At 39.0% G+C, this 21,033-nt stretch overlaps 1 protein-coding gene across 7 annotated transcripts in view; it reads left to right on the plus strand.

Annotated features, from left to right (window-relative positions):
* Positions 1-21,033, plus strand: part of dennd3a (DENN/MADD domain containing 3a) — a 108,036-nt gene that overhangs the window by 67,740 nt on the left and 19,263 nt on the right. For 6 of the 7 annotated variants that reach the window (XM_072569924.1, XM_072569929.1, XM_072569930.1 and 3 more), the window contains 4 exons: positions 8,148-8,252; positions 11,436-11,695; positions 14,086-14,253; positions 17,560-17,689. In XM_072569924.1, coding sequence (XP_072426025.1) covers positions 8,148-8,252; positions 11,436-11,695; positions 14,086-14,253; positions 17,560-17,689 — 663 coding nt within the window. The remainder of the gene's footprint in view (positions 1-8,147; positions 8,253-11,435; positions 11,696-14,085; positions 14,254-17,559; positions 17,690-21,033) is intronic. The other variant, XM_072569927.1, reaches the window with a different exon arrangement.

Consider the following 21,033-nt stretch of genomic DNA (forward strand, 5'->3'; position numbering starts at 1 on the left):
CCTATGCTCCAAGGAAGAAAGTCCCTGCCAATCCAGTCTCTCCTTTTAACTCAAACTATCCAGTTTGAGTAACATCCTTATGAATCTTTTTTTCACTCTTTGCATTTTCATAACATCCTTCCTATAGCAGGGTGATCAGAATTGTATATGGAACTCCAAAAGTGGCCTTACCAATGTCCTGTTCAACCATAACATGACATCCTGACTCCTGTACTCCGTGCTCTGACCAATGAAGATAAGCATGCCAAACGTCTTCTTCGCCACCCTGTTTATCTGAAAAAATCATTATATGATTAGGCATTGTCATCACAGTTTTGTGAAAGGGATATTGTGTTGACAGACTGATTTTGAAGATCTAACTTGCGACCTCTACCTTCTGTAAATGAGTAATGGTAGAAGAGATCACAGATCAAGAGCTGTTGATAAAGCAGTGTTTTCTGGTGCATAGCTGATCTCACAAACTTTGCCTTATTGGCATTCGATTGAGACCCCAGAGATCTGGTAACTTGTGTTCAAACCGTCACATATCTAGAATTACTTGATTCACAGAATATGAAGAAATAATAGTGAACCAGGAACTGGCAGTGGAGTTGAATAAGTATTTGCTTCAGTTTTCACAGGTGAAGACATGAATTCCAAAATTATGAAAAATCAAGGGGCAAATGGAGGAGAGGAAATAAATATAGTAACTATCATTTTTTTAAAAAGTGCGAGGGAAGTTAATGGAGCTATAGTCTGATAAGTCCCCTGGACCTGATAGGATAAATTCTAGGCTGTTAAGAGAAGTAGTGATTATGGATGTGCTGGAAGAATCTTCCAAGAATGCTTAGATTCTGGAAAAGTCCCAGAAGATTGGAAAACTGCAAATGCAGTACCTTTATTTACAAAAGGAAGGAGATAAAAATGAAGGGGTAAATATAGGCCTGTTAGCTTAATGTCTGTTATTGGGAAATGTTAAAGTGTATTATAAAGGGTAAAATAGCAGAGCATTTAGAAATACATAATAAGATCAAGCTGAATCAGCATGGCCTCATGAAGGGGAAGTCATGTCATGTCATAGAGTCATAGAGATGTACAGCACGGAAACAGACTCTTTGGTCCAACTGGTCCAGGCCGACCATATATCCCAACCCAATCTAGTCCCACCTGCCAGCACCTGGCACATCTCCCTCCAAACCCTTCCTATTCATATACCCATCCAGATATCCACTACCACTTCCTCTGGCAGCCCATTCCACACATGCACCGCCCTCTGTGTGAAAGCATTGACCCTTAGGTCTGTTTTATATCTTTCTCCTCTCACCCTAACCCTATGCCTTCTAGTTCTGGACTTGCCCACCCCAGGGAAAAGATCTTGTCTATTTATCCTATCCGTGCTCATGATCTTATAAACATCTATAAGGTCACCTCTCAGCCTCCGATGCTCCAGGGAAAACAGCCCCAGTCTGTCTAGCCTCTCCGTATAACTCAAATCCTCCAACCCTGGCAACGTCCTTGTAAACCTTTTCTGAACCCTTTCAAGTTTCACAACATTTTTCCAATAGGAAGGAGGCCAGAATTGCATGCAATATTCCAAAGGTGGCCTCACCAACGTCCTGTACAGCCGCAACATGACCTCCCAACTCCTGCACTCAATATTATAACCAATAAAGTAAAGCATACAAAATGCCTTCTTCATTATCCTCTCCACCTGTGATTCCACTTTCAAGGAGCTATGAACTTGCACTCCAAGGTCTCTTTGTTCAGCAACACTCCCCAGGACCTTTCCATTAAGTGTTTAAGTCCTACTAAGATTTGCTGTCCCAAAATGCAGCACCTTGCATTTAGCTAAATTAAACTCCATCTGCCACTCCTCAGCACATTGGCCCAGCTGATCCCGATCCCATTGTAATCCGAGATAACCTTCTTCGCTGTCCACTATACCTCCAATCTTGGTGTCATCTGCAAACTTACTAACTATACCTCTTATGCTCACATCCAAATCATTTATATAAATGACGAAAAGTAGAGGACCCAGCACCGATCCTTGTGGCACTCCACTGGTCACAGGCCTCCAGTCTGAAAATAACCCTCAACCATCACCCTCTGTCTTCTATCTTTGAGTCAGTTCTGTATCCAAATAGCTAGTTCTCCCTGTATTCCATGAGATCTATCCTTGCTAACCAGTCTTCCATGGGGAACTTTGTTGAATGGCTTTCTGAAGTCCAGAGAGATCTGCCCTCATCAATCTTCTTTGTTACTTCTTCATAAAACTCAATCAAGTTTGTGAGACAAGATCTCCCACGCACAGCCATGTTGACTATCCCTAATCATCCTTGCCTTTCCAAATACATGTACATCTGTCCCTCAGGATTCCCTCCGATAACTTGCCCACCACTGTTGTTAGGCTTGCGGTCCTTACCACCTTTCTTAAATAGTGGCACCACGTTTGCCAACCTCCAGTCTTCAAGCACCTCACCTGTGACTATCGATGATACAAATATCTCAGCAAGAGGCCCAGCAATCAGTTCCTTAGCTTCCCACAGAGTTCTAGTGTACACCTGATCAGGTCCTGGGGATTTATCCACTTTTATGGGTTTCAAGGCATCCAGCACTTCCTCCTCTGTAATATGGACATTTTTCAAGATGCCGCCATCTATTTCCCTACATTCTATATCTTCCATGTCAGTGAACACTGATGCAAAATATGCGTATAGTATCTTTCCCCATCTCCTGCGGTTCAATACAAAGGCCACCTTGGAGATCTTTTGAGGGGCTGTATTCTCTCCCTAGTTACCCTTTTATCCTTAATATATTTGTAAAAATCCATTGGATTCTCTTTAACCCTATTTGCCAAAGCTACCTCCTGACCCCTTTTTGCCCTCCTGATTTCCCTCTTAAGTATATGCCTACTGCCTTTATACTCTTCTAAGGATTCACTCAATCTCTCTTGTTTATACCTGGCATCTGCTTCCTTCTTTTTCTTAACCAAACCCTCAATTTCTTTAGTCATCCAGCATTCCCTATACCTACTAGCCTTTCGTTTCACCCTAACAGGAATATACTGTCTCTGGGCTCTCGTTATCTTATTTCTGAAGGCTTCCCATTTTCCAGCAATCCCTTTACCTGCAAAATCTTCAACTTTTAGATCTGTCTTACAAATTTATTAGAATTTTTTAAGGACGTTGCAAGCAGGATAGATTAAGGGGAGCCAGTGAATGTAATATATTTTCAGAGAGTGTTTTATAAGCTACTACATATTAGGTTACTTAAGATGAGATCTTTTGGTGTTGGAGGTAGTATGTTAGCATTTTGAGAGCATTGGCTAATGGATAGAAGATAATTGCAATAGAGGGGTTATTTTCAGGATGAAAACCTGTAACTATTGGAATGCTGCAGGGATGATTGCTGGGCCACTATTATTTATAATGGATATAAATTACTTGAATAAGGAAAGTGAATGTATTTTACCCAATTTTGTGGATGACACAAAAATAGGTGGAAAAGTAAGTTTTGAGGATAACACAGACTTTGCAGAGGGATATCGATGGGTTAAGTCAGAGTCATAGAGATGTCCAGCACGGAAACAGATCCTTTGGTCCAATTCGTCCATGCCAACCAGATATCCTAACCTAATCTAGGCCCATTTGCCAACACTTGGCCCATATCTTGCTAAACCTTTCCTATTCATATGCCCATCCAGATGTTTTTTAAATGCTGTAATTGTACCAGCCTCCACCACTTCCTCTGGCAGCTCATTCCATACACGCACCACATTCTGCGTGAAAAAGTTGTTCCTTAGGTTTCTTTTAAATATTTCCCTTCTCCCCCTGAATCTATGCCCTCTAATTCTAGACTCTTCCCCCCCACCAGGGAAATGACCTTGCCTATTTATCCTATCCATGCCCGTCATGATTTTATAAACCTTTTTGTAAGTTCACCCCTCAGCTTCTGACACTGCAGGGAAAACAGCCTATTCAGCCTCTTCCTACAGTTCAAATTCTCCAACCATGGCAACATCCTTGTAAATCTTTTGTGAACCCTTTCAAGTTTGAGTTGGCAAAAATTGGCAAAGGAATATAATATGAGGTTATGCACTTTGCCAGGTAGAATAAAGGACTTGAATCATATTTAAATGAAGAAAGACTGCAGAAAGCTCAGAACAAAGGGATTTAGGTGTTCTTATGCATAAATCACAGAAGTTAACATACAAGTTTAGCAGGTAATAGGGAAGGCAAATGGAATGCTGTCCTTTTATTTCAGTAAGAATGGAATATAAAAGCAGGGGTGTTTTGCTAAAACCATACAAGGCACGAGTCAGACCACAGCTGAAATTCTGTGAATAGTTTTTGGCTGCTTTATCTAAGGCAAGATTTATTGACATTAGTAGCAGTTCCGAGAAACTAGGCTGATTCTAGGTTTGGAGGGACTGTCTTAAGAGGAGAGTTTTGTAGATCGAACTTGTGCTGCATGAATTTTGAGGTTGAGAGGCTGGATTATTGATAGATACAAGATTCTTAAGGGATTTGACATGGTAGGTGAGGTTGTTTGGTTGTTTTCCCTCTGTGGAAGAGTCTAGGACCAGAAGTTGTAATCACCATAATCACCATTTAAGGGAGAGATGAGAAGAAATTTCTATGGTCATAAAGTAGTGAATCTGTGGAATTCTGTGGATTGTTGAGTCTGGATTGTTAAGTAAATTCAAGGCTGAAGTAGATGGAATTTCAACCACAAAGGGAACCAAGGATGATGGGGAAAAGACAGGAAGGTGGAATTGAGGATTATCGGATCAATCATGATCTCATTGAATGTGGAGCAGACTTGATAGGCAGGATGGCCTGCTTCTGCTCCTGCATCTTATGGTCTCTCGAATGGTGCCATGGTAAACTCATACACCTGTATTTACCTCTCTTCAAAACTAGTTGAAAGATCCTCAAATCTCTCAGGCTGAGGCTTCTGCATTTTTCCCATCCATGTCCCCTTAGCTGCCTCAGCTGCAGCCACACTCTTCTGATCCTGACCACTCGCCATATTAGAAGTCCATATCCAAAGGAGTATGACTGCCTCCTGGTACTATGACACTGTCTCTTTTTGATGTGGTGCAGTGCCTGCAACTTAGCCTCCAGCTCAGTGGCTCTAAGCTGAGATAACTGCAGACACTTAATGCAGATAGTCTGCTCTGGATTAGGTGTCCAGGAGTTCTCACACATCACTGCCATGTCATCTTTAAATTTAATTAATTACTTCATTATTTTGTTCAATGATTTATCATCATTTGTATATCTTGTTAATGTTAGCATTAGTTCCTGTACTGTTTCAAACCTTAAGAATAAATTTGACCTTAGCCACTTGCTAGATACTCAGCCAGCTTCTTCCCTTGTAGATGAAGAACCAATTCCCACAGGATGCAAAAGTTAGGAAAAACAAAGGGGCATCTCCTACTTCTCTATCCCTAACTCACTTGCCTAACACTTTGTTCAAAGTCACAGCCGATTGCCTTTCATTGTAAAGGGGTTGGAGTATAAGATTTAGGAAAGCTTCCAGCAATTTGGTGAATCCACATCATCTTTGGAAATCTTATCCTGCTCCTATTTGTTATGTTCTTAATCTATAGGTTCCCTGGGATGCTGTTTAGAAATAAGTCTGTCTTACAAATTCAGGAAACTAATTCTAGCATGCTGGTAGTGTAGAATTTACACCACAATTTCGAGTGGTAGATAATTCTTATCTTGAATTCTTAGGCAATAAATTAATGGAATGGGCAAGTCTGTTCTAAATATGGCACCAGCAATGTGAACACTGGAAGGTCCCAGCAGCAGCAGTGAACATTTCTGATTCTGTGGATGCGAGAGCAGGGCAGTGGAGGCGAGTGCACTATAAAATTGTATGAGAAGATTTGCTAGAGTTTGCAAAGAGAAACCTTCTACCAAACTCCCTGGAGTTCACACTTAGCCAATTTTTTGGGAAAACATTTAGACCGTGGAATTTTGATTTGTGGTGGCTTTTACAACGTCTGAGTGGCCAATAAAGGATTTTCAAGTGTAGTCATGTGGGCCGACCCGGTAGCCAAATTGCAGGTAATAATGTTCCATAGTCAATAAATAAGTGACTTATTAATTTGTTTCACAGATTGCTTGAGGGGTTAGCCTGAACACTGGGATAAGTCAAAAAAGGTCCTCAGGCATTCTGCACTAAATTAAGATCCATGTTAGATTTGTTTGAAGTTCTGTAAATCCATATCTAGTTTCCTCTGCATTTTGTGAGGGCAGTTTTGCAATAAAGTAGCTAGAGCAGTGTGGGAATGGTAAATGATATGCACCATCGCATTGAGAGAGCTAACCTGATGGGCCTGGTAGTGTTTTCATGTGTGCTTCTTGACGAAACAAGTAAACAGGTAGTTTTTCTACTAGCAAAATTGTGGATATCTAGTCTGGCCAAAACCTGTCTAAAAACCTGACAATTTTATGCTTTGGTATTCTAACACTATGATAATATTCTGTTGTCATTCTTGTCGATATGCTTGGCAGGAGCAGTTTATAGATCAGAAATTTAGAGACACATTACTTTAATATACTCAAAAGTTTTACATGTCAAAACGGTTACTTTAAAAATTGCATATTCCTTGCAGTGTGAGAATGTTATTACTTGTTGTGGACCAGGCCAGACCCCTCAAAACATTTCAAGAAAGTAGCCCAGACCATAACTTTGCTAGTTGTTTTAAGCAGGTGTAAAGTGGATATTTCAGGAGAAAATCAGCTGGTCAAACCATTTAGTTATAAACAAAACAATTTATTTACAAGATTACTGAACAAAGCGCAAACAAAATAGAATACCAAATACCTATCCTATCCGAAAACCCAACAGACTATTCCAACTTAATGATGCTATTCCAAATACTTGCAACAATCCCCATAAACATCCTTTGGCGCAAAAGGTAAGAGGTTCTTACTCTCTGAGTTCTATCCTGAATCAGCCTGGACCTGCTTCTTTGGGTCCAGCAGCTTTTATCATACTATTGCTAAAAACAAAACTAACCTAGAGAAAAGCTGAGCTGGGGGATCTGACCATTCTCCTTTTCATTATACAAGTGCTTTTTTTAAAAGCTTGAAAGCCTTCTGCCTGAAGCAGTCTCTGTTAGCTAGTATCAAATTGGCCCTAAAACTCCAGATTTTTCGGAGTCTGTATCATTTATGAACTCTTTGAAAAAGAAGCCATGGACAGCATAACCTTGTTAAAGGAGCAGCTTCATCACATATTTTATATTATGTTATGTTATTAAAACCTTAATAAACAATGCATAGCTAACAGACTCAGCATTTCAACTAAAGCTTTTTATGTAAGCTCAGGGCAGGCTATACTAATTAATTTAGATAATGAGTCAGACTGAGTTAATATTTTACCAGTAAGAGAAGACTCATTTAACACTGATTGAAGTGTGAATTCAATATTAGGCATGTTTAAAAGGGTTTATTACGAATTCACATTTTAGTCAGGCTGACCTATTGGCAAGGGGTGAATGATAGGTAAAGCTGTTATTGCATTAAAGTACAGATGAACGGAGTTGCACATCAAAGCTTTTTGTTTAACTTAAAAGTTAAAACTTAACTTTTAAGTTTATACTAGCTTAAAAGCTAGTTTTCAAAGAAAGCAGAAATGGTGATCAAATGAGAGACATGAAACTGAAGGAAAGAACAATAAAAAAAGTGCAAGGAATAGTGTAAATTCAGGGGCTTGTGGAGGGATCACAATGATGCTGACATCCTTGGTGAGGTGCTGGTGCAAAGAGGAGGGGAAAATGAAGAGCATCCTCCATGTGACAGAAGCCAGAAGTTGTCTGATTTATTCCATAGTCAAGGCAAAGGTTTTTGGCCTCTCCATTTATTCTGACTGCAAAATCTGGGCTAATAATGATAAATTTATTGGTCTTTCCATTTCCAGGGTAATTTCTTCTCCCATTCCAGTTATGCTTCATTAATGTCAGTTCCTAACTCATTTATGTTTCTTAAATAAATGTTGATTTGGAAATATTGGCCTCAATATATTATAAAAGTTAAATCCAGAACAGCTTCTGTTTGCATTCACTAATCAATAGCGACACTGGGGTAACCCTCCATCCATTTCTAGAAATATGCAGTTCTCCTAGTTTTATCTCTGTTGTTTTCCTTCAGTCAGTTCTGAAAAGAACAGCCTTAATTATCGTGAAATGACTTCGGAACAATGTCCAACATCTAAAGTGGTTTCAAGATCAGTATTTTATTTGTCGGCTGAGACTGGTAAGCAGAATATAACACTGTGCCATCTCCAAACACTAACAACTTTAACATCCATTTTGATACCTTTTCACTTTATAACATTGTCATGCAAAAACTGCAGTATCTTCACAATGCATGTTTATTGTTGGTGGCACTTAAGGTACTGTTCTAATTTTGAACATTTTTCCACCCTGATTTTAATTTGACTACCTATGGCAGCTGTGCTTTCTGTGACCAGGTCCCAAACTTTAGAGTTCCTTCCCCAAATAGTTCTGCCCCGCTCTTCTTTTAGAATGCTTTTTTAAAGATCTAGCCATTTGACCAAATTTTACTCACCAGTTGTAATACCTCTTCAGTGCCTTGGTGACAAATTTTGCTTTTAATGTTCCCATGAAGCACCTTGGAAGTCTTACTGTGCTTTATAAGTATGAGTTATTGTTGAAATGTTTGATTTGTGTATAGTATCAATAATTCATAGTTCAATTGTGTGAAGAAAAGAATTTTTAAATCCAAATTTAAATAGCATGTAGATATGAGCAAATAGCTCATATTTTAACTTGAACTGAGTTAGTAGTTCCAGTCTTGTTGGTATTGCGTGGATTATTCCTTTATAAGATATTATTTCATAAAGACTGTTTTTCTCTGTTCTAGTACTGGTGTTATTAAATTGCAGTCCTCACTTTGTGCGAGGACAAAAGTAAGGAAAACAATCTTTTTACTTTATAATAACAAAGGGCAAATTAAATAAATGTATGAAGCAAGCAAGACATACAATGGTGAGCGTACAATGCAGTGGAACATTTCTGTTGGTTCTGCATGGGGAACAAAGAACTTTGATCAGGAATAGACAATCTGTCAAGTTGAAGCCTGATTTGCAATTTGATAAGGTCATGACTGACCTAATTGTGGTCTCAACTCCCACTTTCCAGTCTGCCCTATAACCCTTGGCCATAAAAAAAACTGGCTAAGACAGCCTTTAATAAATTGAATAACCCAGCCTTCACACTTTTCTGTAAAGAATACCCCTACATACTAACAACCTCTGGGGAAAACATGAAATGGATGCCTCTTATTCTTGAACTGTCCACATGAGAAGAAATGGCTTCCTAGAAATAACCCTACCATGTACTATCAGGATCTTTATTTTAGACAATGAGAATATCAATGCTGTAAACCTTCGTGATTTTATGGTTCTAAGTGTTACATGTCTGATTATTGAAATTTGGTGCATAACTCACGATTCTTTTCTTCTGATGGCAAATGAACTCAGTTATAAGGACTGTTTTAAAAATTACTAGAACAATTATTGTGCAGTGAGATAGGATCAATGGTTGACCTCATAGTTAACAGCAATCATATGATTACATTTTGTATTCAGATTGAGGGAGAGAAGAAAGGGTCCAAAATTACTTTTTAAACTTAATTCTAATTATGATGACATGAAATCAGACCTGACTAAATTGATTAGAAATAATACAGTAGCAGTGGCAGTCATTTAAAGTTTTTATTTATAAATACATTGGGTAGGTATATTCTAACAAAAACGAAGAATTCCAAGAGGAGGATCTAGCATTCGAGATTAGCTTTAAAAACAAAAGTTAGTTTTAGCTAGAAAGAAAAATCACATATTTGGGCAAAGATGGGAGGCAGGTTAGAAGATTGAACAGAACATCAAAACCAGCAAAGAGTGACCAAATCATTAATAGTAAGGAAAAAAATTAGATTACCAGAGAAAATGAGCGAGAAACCTAGAACTACTGGGCTACTGTATTGATCTCCTAATTTAAAGAAGGATGTAAATGAGTTGGAGGCAGATTGATACCTGGTTATAGACTGATTTGGAGATGCCGGTTATAGACTGGGCTTGCACATGCTGGAATTTAGAGTAAGAGGTGACTTGCTTGAAATGTATAACATCCAAAGGGGTGTTGACAGGTTGCACAGAGAAAGGATTTTCATCTTGTGGGGGAATCCAGAACTAGAGATCACTGTAAAAATCAGGGATCATCCATTTAACACAAAGTTGAGAAGAACTTTTTTTAACAAAGGCTCATGAGTATTTGGAACTCTCTTCCCCAAAAATTGTTGAAGCAGAGTCTTTGAATATTTTTAAAGCAAAGGTAGGTAGAGCCTTGATTAACAAGGGGGTGAAAATTTATCAAGCATAAGTGGAAATGTAGAATAATGTATGATGAGTTGAGTGGTAGAGGGCAGTTAATCAGGTGGAAAGGTGGCTGATGGGTCCACACTGTTTTCTCACCTCCAACCAATTAAATCCTGTAATGGGAAGGCCAGTGGATCTACCTCCCTGCCTGATTGTCATTTGAGGCCCTTTTGGGCAATGAACATTTAAGAGATTCATCTCACTGTCACTTCTATTACAATATAGTAAGTTTAGGGATTGCTTGTTGATGGTAAGACCAGTAAAATCCATATGTTGCCTGTGGTTTCCTGGAAGGTAGGGTAAGGTGTCCCTTGTTTAAAAGCACTTTGTACCTAACATTCCATCCCTGATCTCTTGGTACCCAAGATTTCCCTCCACACTTCCTACTCACCCCTTGCCCCCATGTGGATAGCTGTTTGAGGTATTAGGCACAAGACTAATGTGCTCCTGCTATGTTGTATAATATAGTTGGTGATTTATGTTGCTGCATTGTAAACAGTGCTTTCAGCTTCAGCTGTTGATTGGCTTTAGCTAATATTTGCTTCTTTTCCTTGCCAGTGGGGTGGAGCTTGTCTGTTTATGTGATCTTTGCACGATGATGCAGCGACTTTAATGATTCAGCAGGAGATTTTACTTAAAAATACATTGGTTCGTTTTTTTTGTCGATTTTGATTATTCCTCTCTAGTAGCTTAGGCTAAGAAATCTCGGCACTCCTTCCCAACATTTTATATCCATTAGTGCTGATGAAACTATTGAGGTGAATATCTTCATTTTGCAAACATGAAGCTTTTTCCTGGAAGCATACCTTTTGTTAGATCTGTCCTTAAGTTTTCTCTCCAAATTTCCTAATGATGCATATGTAGAATAAATCTGTTTTCAGAGCTGTTTTGAGTATTTTTAAAGACAAACAAATGTTGATGTTTTTGTGTTGTGCACACTTTATTTTCTGCTGTAAAATCTCATCTTTAAAACAGGTAATGGTTATATGTTTTTTATAATGCAAGTTGTGCAGCAAAGTTTCAATTTGTTTCAATTACAGGGCATTTGAAACAGATTGATCCTGAGACATTTAAAGATTTTTACAACTTTTGGAAGGAATCTGAGACTGAGGCACAAGAAGTTAACCTCCCTCTGGAAGTGATAGAGCGCTTGGACAAAAATGAATGTGTTTATAAATTATCATCATCTGTGAAAACCAATTATGGTGTGGGCAAAATTGCACTGACACAGAAGCGACTGTTTCTTCTTATAGAGGGAAGACCTGGCTATGTTGAGATTGCCAAATTTAGAGATATACTGGTAATACTTGAGAATAATGGCTACAATTTATACCTTTTTAGTGATTTTGTTATTATTTTGTCTCCTTAAGTTATAGAGATGATCCTGTGTTCTACACAAGTAGCAGGAAGTAGGCAACTAAAGCAAGATTGCTGCCCAATTATACAAGTCCATGTTTTTCTCATATCACAGTTAACCAGTTATATGATAAATAAATCAAGATTTAGTAGATTTGTTCTAGAAAGATAATAATTTAGTTAATGGTTGCTGAAAGAATAGTATATTTTTAACTGTATGATCTGGTCAAACTTTTCATTTGACTGATCACTTAGAGCTTTTGATCTTCATTAAGCAATACATAACTGAGCTTGAAAGTTTAGACATAGAAAATCGGAGCAGAATAGGCCATTCAACCCTTCAAGCTTACTCTGCCATTCAATATGATCATGGCAATCATCCAACTCAACACTCTGTTCTTGCTTTCTCCCTGAACCTGTTGATTCTTTTAGCCCTACAAACTAACTTCTTCTTGAAAATATTCAATGTTTTGGCCTCAACTGCTTTGTGTGGCAGAGATTTCCACGGGTTCACTACTCTCAGGATGAAGAAATTTCTTCTCATCTCAGTCCTAAATAGCCTACCCCCTATCCTGAGATGTGACCCCAGATCTTTCCAGGATCTGGGAACAGCCTTCATTTACACTGTCTAGAACTTTATAGGTTCCTATGAAATCCTCTTATTCTTCTAAACTCCAGTGCATATAGTCCTAACCAATCCAGTCTTCCTTCATATCAGTCCTACTGTCCCAGGAATTGGTCTGGTAACCGTTTGTTGCACATCTTCTAATGCTATTACACCTTTCCTCAGATAAGGAGACTAAAACTGCGCACAAAACTTCAAGTGTGGTCTTACCAAAGCCCTAGAAAATTGCAGCTCCATAACTGAATCTGCTTGCTTTGAAGACCAACATACCATTTGCTTTCTTCATTGTCTGCTGCACTTTCACACTTATTTTCATTAACTGGTGTACAAGGACACCCAAGTCTCTTTGCACCTACCCTTTTTCCAATCTATTGACGTTCAGATAATAATCTGTTTTATTATTTTCGCTACCAAAGTGGATACCCTCACATTTCTCCACATTATACTAAATGCGTAATGCATTTGCCTATTCGTTCAGCCTTCCAGATCAAACTGCAACATTTGTGTATCCTCACAGTTTTCTTCCTCTCAGCTTTGCAACATCTGAAAACTTAAAGATACTACACATATTTCTCATCGAAATCATTAATATACATTGTGATTAGCTGAAGTCCAAGGATTGTTCCCTGCAGTACCCCACTAGTCACTATCGATCTCTTAGAAAATGACCATTTTATTCCTACTCTTTCTTTCCTGTCTGCCAACCAGTTTCCTATCAGTGTCACTACCCCCAGTCCTACCCTCACTTTAATTTATATGCTAATTTCTTATGTAGGACTTCGTTGAAAGCCTCTGAAAGTCAACACAAATCACATTCACTGGCATCCTCTCATCAACTCTACTAGTTACATCCTCAAAAAGGTCTAGTAGATTTATTAAATATGATTTCCCTTTTGTAGGTCCATGCAGTTTGTACAATTCTGCCACTGTTTTCCAGGTTTTCTGCTATTAAATTTTTTATAATGGATTCTAACATTTTCCCACTACTGATGTCAAATTGACTTGTCTATAATTTCTGTTTTTTCTCTCTACCTCCCCTTTTAAATAGAGAGTTGGATTAGCCAGCCTCCAATCTGGAGGAAGTGCTCGAGAGTCTATAGAATCTTGGAAGATGACCATCAGTGTATCCACTATTTCAAGGGCCACTTTCAGAAATATTATGGGATGTAGATTATCAGGCCCTGGGAAACATTGTTTGGAAACATTGTGAATAATTGAGCAGGGATGGAGACCTGAATGATCATCTAGAAATAGGAAAATTCATCAATTTTCATCACATTCCAAAAATTGTAGTATAAAATGGGATAGTTCTTGGAACAGAATGTATTCCCTGAAACATAGTCTTCCTGTTTAACAAATTAGATTAGATTAGATTACTTACAGTTTGGAAACAGGCCCTTCGGCCCAACAAGTCCACACAGACCCTCCGAAGATCAACCCACCCAAACCCATTACCCTACATTTACCCCTTCACCCATCACTACGGGCAATTTAGCATGGCCAATTCACCTGACCTGCACATTTTTGGACTGTGGGAGGAAACCGGAGCACCCGGAGGAAACCCACTTAGACACGGGGAGAATGTGCAAACTCCACTCAGACAGTTGCCTGAGGCAGGAATTGAACCTGGGTCTCTGACGCTCTAATCAATGGATTTGTTGAGTGTTACCTTTTTTTTCATTGTCAATACTTTTCTTCTCAATTGTTAGGAACTTGAAAACATTTCAGTGATGTTTTTCCCACTTCGAATCCCAGCTCTCAAAATTAAAACTACTCATAAGGAACCATTTATTGGAAACCTGAAGAATGAACGTGATCTTTGGCTGCTAATTGTGAAGGAAATGTGGGCTGGGAGAAAAATGGCTGATAAACACAAGGTTTGAGACTTTGTTTTGAAATACTTTATGGTGTAAATGTCTTTTGACCTTTTTAAAAAAAAACATTCATCAGGTATACAAACTCCATTTATTTAGCACAAATCTTGTTGCAATTTGTGATCTTTGACCCATGATCTTATGCTTCTTGTCAGCATCTCCTAGTTTTACAGCAATTTTTTCAGAAGAGAGAGAAAAAACAAAAGTGGTATTTGAATGCTCTTTAAGAAAAAAGTCCCTAGCAGCAAAAGTTAAAGAACTATGGCTGGATTTAACCATCAGTATAATATTCATAAAATTGGATGTGCTACTAAAGAGGGACATAATGTAGGCCAGAAGTGACTGGTGGTCCTTATCGATTAGGAAGAAATACATACATGGTGGCGGCATCTGCATCTTGGGCAAACAAGAGGTTAAGGAAGCTTAATGGTAGTAAGCTGCCAAGAATAGAAGATATCGAATCTGGAGGTGACAGAACTTGGAGATGCGCATAAAGTTGCCAGTGGTAGATAATCCTGACAAGAGGCAGAGATGAATGTTATTATAAAGTTGAAATTAAGGGAACTTGAAGGTTATTGGGATCTTTGCTTTTCTTGGTGTATGCAAATAACCTAGATCTTGGTTTGTAATAGATAATTTCAAAATTTGCAAATGATCCTAAATTTTGAAGAACTGTAAACTGAGGAGGATAGTGCAGAATTTCAAAACAACATTGGCGAACTGGGGGTGTATGTGGCAGGTGAAATTCAATGCAAAGAACGTTAGGTGATATACTTAGTTCAAAGAACGTGGAAAGGTTGTATAGAATAAAGAGTATTATTCTAAAGTTGTATAGTAGCAGAGACCTGGGTGTATATGTACTTATGTAATTAATGGTGGAAGGACAGGTGAACAGAGCTGGTAATAAATTATACTGTATTCTAGGCATCATTAATAGTGGATAAAATGCAAGAACAGGGAGGTTATGATGAACTGATCTAAACACTGATTAAGTACTATGTGTAGTTCTGGTTATCTCGTTTCAAGATGAATATGAATGCATTAGGTAGAGTTCAGGAGAGGTTTATAAGAATGGTTCAAGGGAAGAATCACTTTAGTCATGAGGAAAGAATGGACAAGTTTGGATTGTTTTTGTTGGACAGCAGAAGTCTAATAGGAGATTTGATAGAAGTGTTCAAAATCATGAATAGTCTGGATCGAGTAGATAGAGCCAGATTGTTCACAATGGTTAAAGGTTTGAGAGCTATTTTGCAATTGGAGAAAATGTGAGTTGGGGAAACCATTTTCACACAGCCAGAAGTTTGAGTCTGGATTGCACTGTCTGCATGTGTTGGTAGGTTCAACTGAGGCATTGAAGCGGGGCACTGGATAATTATTTAAACAGAAACAATGCACAGGTTTACTGGAAAAGACAAGAGATTGGCAGCAAGTTAAAGTCCTCAGAAAACTAGTGCAGACATGCTGTGCTGAATGGCCTTGTTGTAGAATGTTATAGTGCAGTACAGGCCCCTCGGCCTTGATGTTGCATCGACCTGTGGAACCAGTCTGAAAACAATCTATCTCACACTATTCCATTTTCATCGATATGTTTATTCAATGACTAATTAAATGCCCTACTGATGCAGGAAGTGTGTTCCACACCCCTACTACTCTCCGAGTAAAGAAATAACCTCTGACATCTGTCCTCTTTCTATCGCCCTTCAATTAAAGCTATGTCCCCTCATACTAGCCATCACCATCCAAGCAAAAAAAGGTCTCACTGTCCACCCTATCTAACTCTCTGATTATCTTGTGTATCTCAATTAAGTCACCTCTCAACCTTTTTCTCTCTGATGAAAACAGCCTCAAGTCTCTCAGCCTTTCCTCATAAGACCCTCCCTCCATAGCAGGCAACATCCTGGTAAATCTCCTCTGAACCCTTTCCAAAGCTTCCACATCCTTCCTATAATACGGTGACCAGAACTGTATGCAATACGCCAAGTGCAGTTGCACCAGAGTTTTGTACAGCTGCAATATGACCTTGTTCTTCTGTACTAATCCTACCTGTCTCGCCCACATGTGACTTCAGAGCCACAGCAATGTGGATGACTCTGAACTGCCTTATGAAATGATGTAACATGGCACACAGTTGTATCAATTGTTTAAAAAGTCTCAAAAAGAATTAAAATTGGACAGACTACCTGGCATCAACCTAGGGCACTGGAAATGACAACAGCAAATTCACCCCTGTCAATGTGAAAAGCCTTCCTTACCAACACCTGGGAGCTAGCCTGAGATGATTGTCTCACAGGCTAGACAATTTTCCAGTGTCAATTATGGAAATTGAGGCAGAAGTGGCAAACTGAGGTGAGACTTTTGAACTTGTTTCTGCATGGTTTTGCTTCTCTGACATGACAGGAGGCTAACTGATGCAAAGCATGTAACAGTCACAATTACTTGAGGCCATAAGTTTTAATCTTTGTTGAAAAAAACTGAATTTTCAGTGAATCCAATTTGAGGCCAGATTAGCGAATCAGTGGATGTGTTATGAATACAATTGCCATTCTCACATACAAAGAATTGTACGCTGTCCCCAAAAGAAAAAAAATAAGAGTAACTTATTGTGCCAATGCTGCATGTAGTTGCAGTCATTTTAATTAATTAGATTATTTACAGTGTGGAAACAGGCCCTTTGGCCCAACAACACCACACCGACCTGCCGAAGCGCACCCACCCAAACCCATTCCCCTACATTTACCCCTGCACCTAACACTACGGGCAATTTGGCATGGCCAATTCAGCTAACCTGCGCATTTTTGGACTGTGGGAGGAAACTGGAGCACCCAGAGGAGCACGCAGTGAGCTGCTGCCACCAGGTAACTGCTCTGAATTTCATCCTGGGAATTGATGTCATCTGCTTCCTCAGGAAAGAGGGGAGAATCGAGAACCACATGGAAAAAGGCAAGATTAGATGATAATAAGATGCAAATGAATGGGAATAAGAAACTTGTGGCTCCTTAGCGAGATTCAGAGCTTGTTATTTGACGCTGCAGTGGAAAATTGAAAATTCTTTTCATAATGTCAGGAATGTGATTCCCAGTTGCATTCATTCTCCACCTTCTCCCATTGCCCACACCATTTGAAGCAATGGAAAATTCCATCCACAGATTCCAGACTGATGTGTTCTTTCCCTAAGATCTTGCAACTTTGACTATCCTTATTTCTAAAATCTTTAACTCATTGTAGAAGCCAGTATTGTTCCAACATTTTGAAGATGAGCATAAAGTGTTTAATTTGCCAACAGTAGTGTTTCCTTAATTTTGTTTTTAGGACCCACAGTACATTCAGCAAGCACTAACCAATGTTCTGTTAATGGATGCTGTGGTTGGATGCATGCAGTCTCCTCGAGCTATTTATGCAGCTTCCAGATTGGCTTATTTTGACCGAATGAAAAATATGGGTAAGAATAAGGAAAGTTTTATTTTAATTTTCACAAACTTTTGAAATTGTCAAATTTACATACTCTGCATTAATATTAATTCTTTATTGCAACTTAAACATGAATATAAAAATGTTAGCCAATAGTGATTTAGGGTCATACAGCATGGAAACAGACCCTTTGGCCCTCAGTTGTCTATGCTGACCAGATTTCCTAAATGGAACTAGTCCCTTTTTCCTGCGTTTGGCTTATATCCCTCTAAACTTTACCTATCTGTGTACCTGACCAAATGTCTTTTAAATGTTGTAATTGTATTTGCCTCTACTACTTCCTCTGGCAACTCAATCCATACATGCACCACCCCCTGTATGAAACAGTTGCCCCTCAGGTCCCTTTTAAATCTAGCCCCTCTAACATTAAACCGATAGTTTTGGACTTGCCTATCTTTTGAGAAAAGACCTTGGCTACTCACTTTGTCTATTCCCCTCATGGTTTTATAAACCTCTAGTAGTCACCCTTCAGCCTTGCAGGAAAGAAAGTCCTGCCTCTTCTTATTATTCAAACCTTCCAATATCAGTAACATCCTTGTAAATCTTTTAAGCACCCTTTCCAGTTTAATAACGTCCTATATATCTCTGACCAATGAAAGCAAATGTACCTAATGCATTCTTCACTACTCTGTCTACCGTGACGCCACTGTTGAGGAACTGTGTACTTGCACCCAACAACTCTCCCCAGGGCCCTACCATTAATGGTAAGTCCTGTCCTGGTTTGTCTTTCCAAAATGTAACACTTCACATTGATCTAAATTAAACTTCACCTACCATTCCTTGGTCCACTAGCCCAGCTAATCATGATCTGTTGTACTCTTAGATAACCTTTTTCACTGTCCATTACTCCACCAATTTTGGTGTCATCCACAAACTTACTAACAATGCCCTCCTATGTTCTCACCCAAATTGTTTATATAAATGATGAATAGCAATGGACATAACACTGATCCTTGAGGTCACAATCCTCCAGTCTGAACAACAACCCTCTGCCACCACCCTCTCTTGCTTACTGTCAAGCCAATTTTGTTTCTAATTGGCTGGCTGGTTCCCATGTGATCTAACCTCACTAACCAGTCTCACATGGGGAACCTTGTCAAAGGCCTTGCTAAAGTCTATGTAGACAATATCTATCACTCTGCCTTCATCTATTGTGGCCATCTCTTCAAAGAAAAGCTCAATCAAATTTGTGAGATTCTCCACTCATAGAGCCATGTCGACTATCCCTAGTCAGTCCTTGCCTTTCCAAAAGCATGTAGATCCTGTGTCTGAGTCCCCTCCAACAACTTATCCACCACTGATGTTAAGCTCACTGGCTTTTACTTGCAGCCCTTCTTCAATAAAGGCACAACATTAGCCGTTCTCCAGTACTCTGGCCTTTCATCTATGGCTGGTGATGATACACATATCTCTGCTAGGTGCCCACAATTTCTTCCCTAGTTTCGAACAATATCCTAGGACACTCTTGATCAGGTTCCAGAGTTTTATCTACCCATATGCATTTTAAAGCCTCTAGCACCACTTCTTCTGTAATGTGGATTCTTTTCTAGACATCCTTATAGAAATGTCTTCCAGAATGTTAGTATGTTGACAGGCTCATCTTTATTCACAAACAGTATACTCAAATTCATGAGGAAATTGTGCCCATTTTTATGAACTAAATTGAAGAAAATGGCTAATACCCAATTTTTTAAAATCTTGAAACACACAGCTGCCACATGCAGAGACTACATAGTTAATGGGCGTAGTGTTCTCATGTGTTCAAACTTAAAGGTGAGGTGAGAGTGACTGCACTTGATATCAGTGCTACATTTGTTGAGTGTGGTAAGAAGGAGACCTAACGAAAGTAGAGTCATTGATAAAATTCTTCATTGGTTGGAGACATATCTGGCACAAGGGAAGATAATTATGGTTGTTAGAAATCAATCATCCCAGCTCTGCAGGAATTCCTCAGATTACTGTCCAAGACCTAACCATCTTCAACTGCTTCTCAATGACCTTCCCTTGATTAAAGGGGCAGCAGTGGGAATGTTCACTGATTGCACAGTGTTCAACACCATTTGACACTCTTCAGATACTGAAGCAGTCCATATCCAAATGCAGCAAGATGTAGATTGTTTAGGCCAGGTTTCAGCTGACAGATAGCAAGCTATTACTGAATTAACAGTAAAATCTGGCCAGGACCTCAACCAACAGCGGTCTGATGCTGAAGTTGGAAGTGTCCAGGGCTCTATCCTTGTGCAGTGTTGATCTTTGAAGTTCTGCTGTTGAGTTGTTCTGGTATTTGATTCTTATATAGATTTTCATTCTTTGGTCTCTGAGCTAATGTATTGATGATTTCTTTCATCCAAGTTATTCGAAGACTGTAGCTAACTTCTGTATAAAAAGTAATTTCTTTGTTTAATATTACATTTGGCATTGACTGTCTGTTTGAAGACGCAGCTTTCCTGTGGTTATCTCCTTGAAATCTGTGGAGCAGTCCTTGCCCTTTGTAGTCATAAAGCATCCAGTTTATCAAGCAAGTGTCAAAGCAGTTTTGTTTCTATAATCTCACCAAGACATGGCTAATTGCTTGAATCTCATGTAACAACTTGCCTTTTGTTCCTTAACAGCTTATTGCAGACACTGTTATTGCTATATGTAATAGTTTTCTTTTGATTCATTAAGTCTGTGACCAGTTAGTAACATTCTGAAGTATGGGCCATCCATACAAACATTGTGGCTACAAGAGCAGGTCAGAGGCTAAGAATCCTACAGCAATCAAGTCGTCTCTTGACTCCTTATAGACTGTCCACCATCCAGTTCAAAGTCAGGACCGTGTTGGAATACTGTCCACTTGCTTGGAAGAGCGCAGCTCCAATGACATTCCAGAAACTTGTCACTTCAAATTCACTAAAGCTCCTTAGACAACACCTTACAAATTCATGATCATTATCACCTAGAAGGACAAGGATAGCAGAATCATGGGAACACTGCCACCTACACGTTCCCCTGTAAGCCACTCATTATTCTGACTTGGAAATATGCCACCATTCCTTCAGTGTTGCTGGGTCAAAATTCTGGAATTGCCGCCCTGATGGGAATTGTGAGTGGACTCCAAATAGACTGAAGCAATTCAATAAGACAGCTCACCATCCGCTTCACAAGGGCAATTGCGGATGGGCAATCAATGCTGGACCAATCAGCAATGCTAAAACACATGAATGAATAAAAAAAAGTACTCACCGTTTTTGTTTTCCCATGATGTGTATTACTAATTTATTTGTTTATTGGCCAGCATTTTCTAATTATTAGACTTCTGTGTCCAATTTTTTG

Source organism: Chiloscyllium punctatum, chromosome 5 (genome assembly GCF_047496795.1).
Source record: "Chiloscyllium punctatum isolate Juve2018m chromosome 5, sChiPun1.3, whole genome shotgun sequence".
Taxonomy (NCBI): Eukaryota; Metazoa; Chordata; class Chondrichthyes; order Orectolobiformes; family Hemiscylliidae; genus Chiloscyllium; species Chiloscyllium punctatum.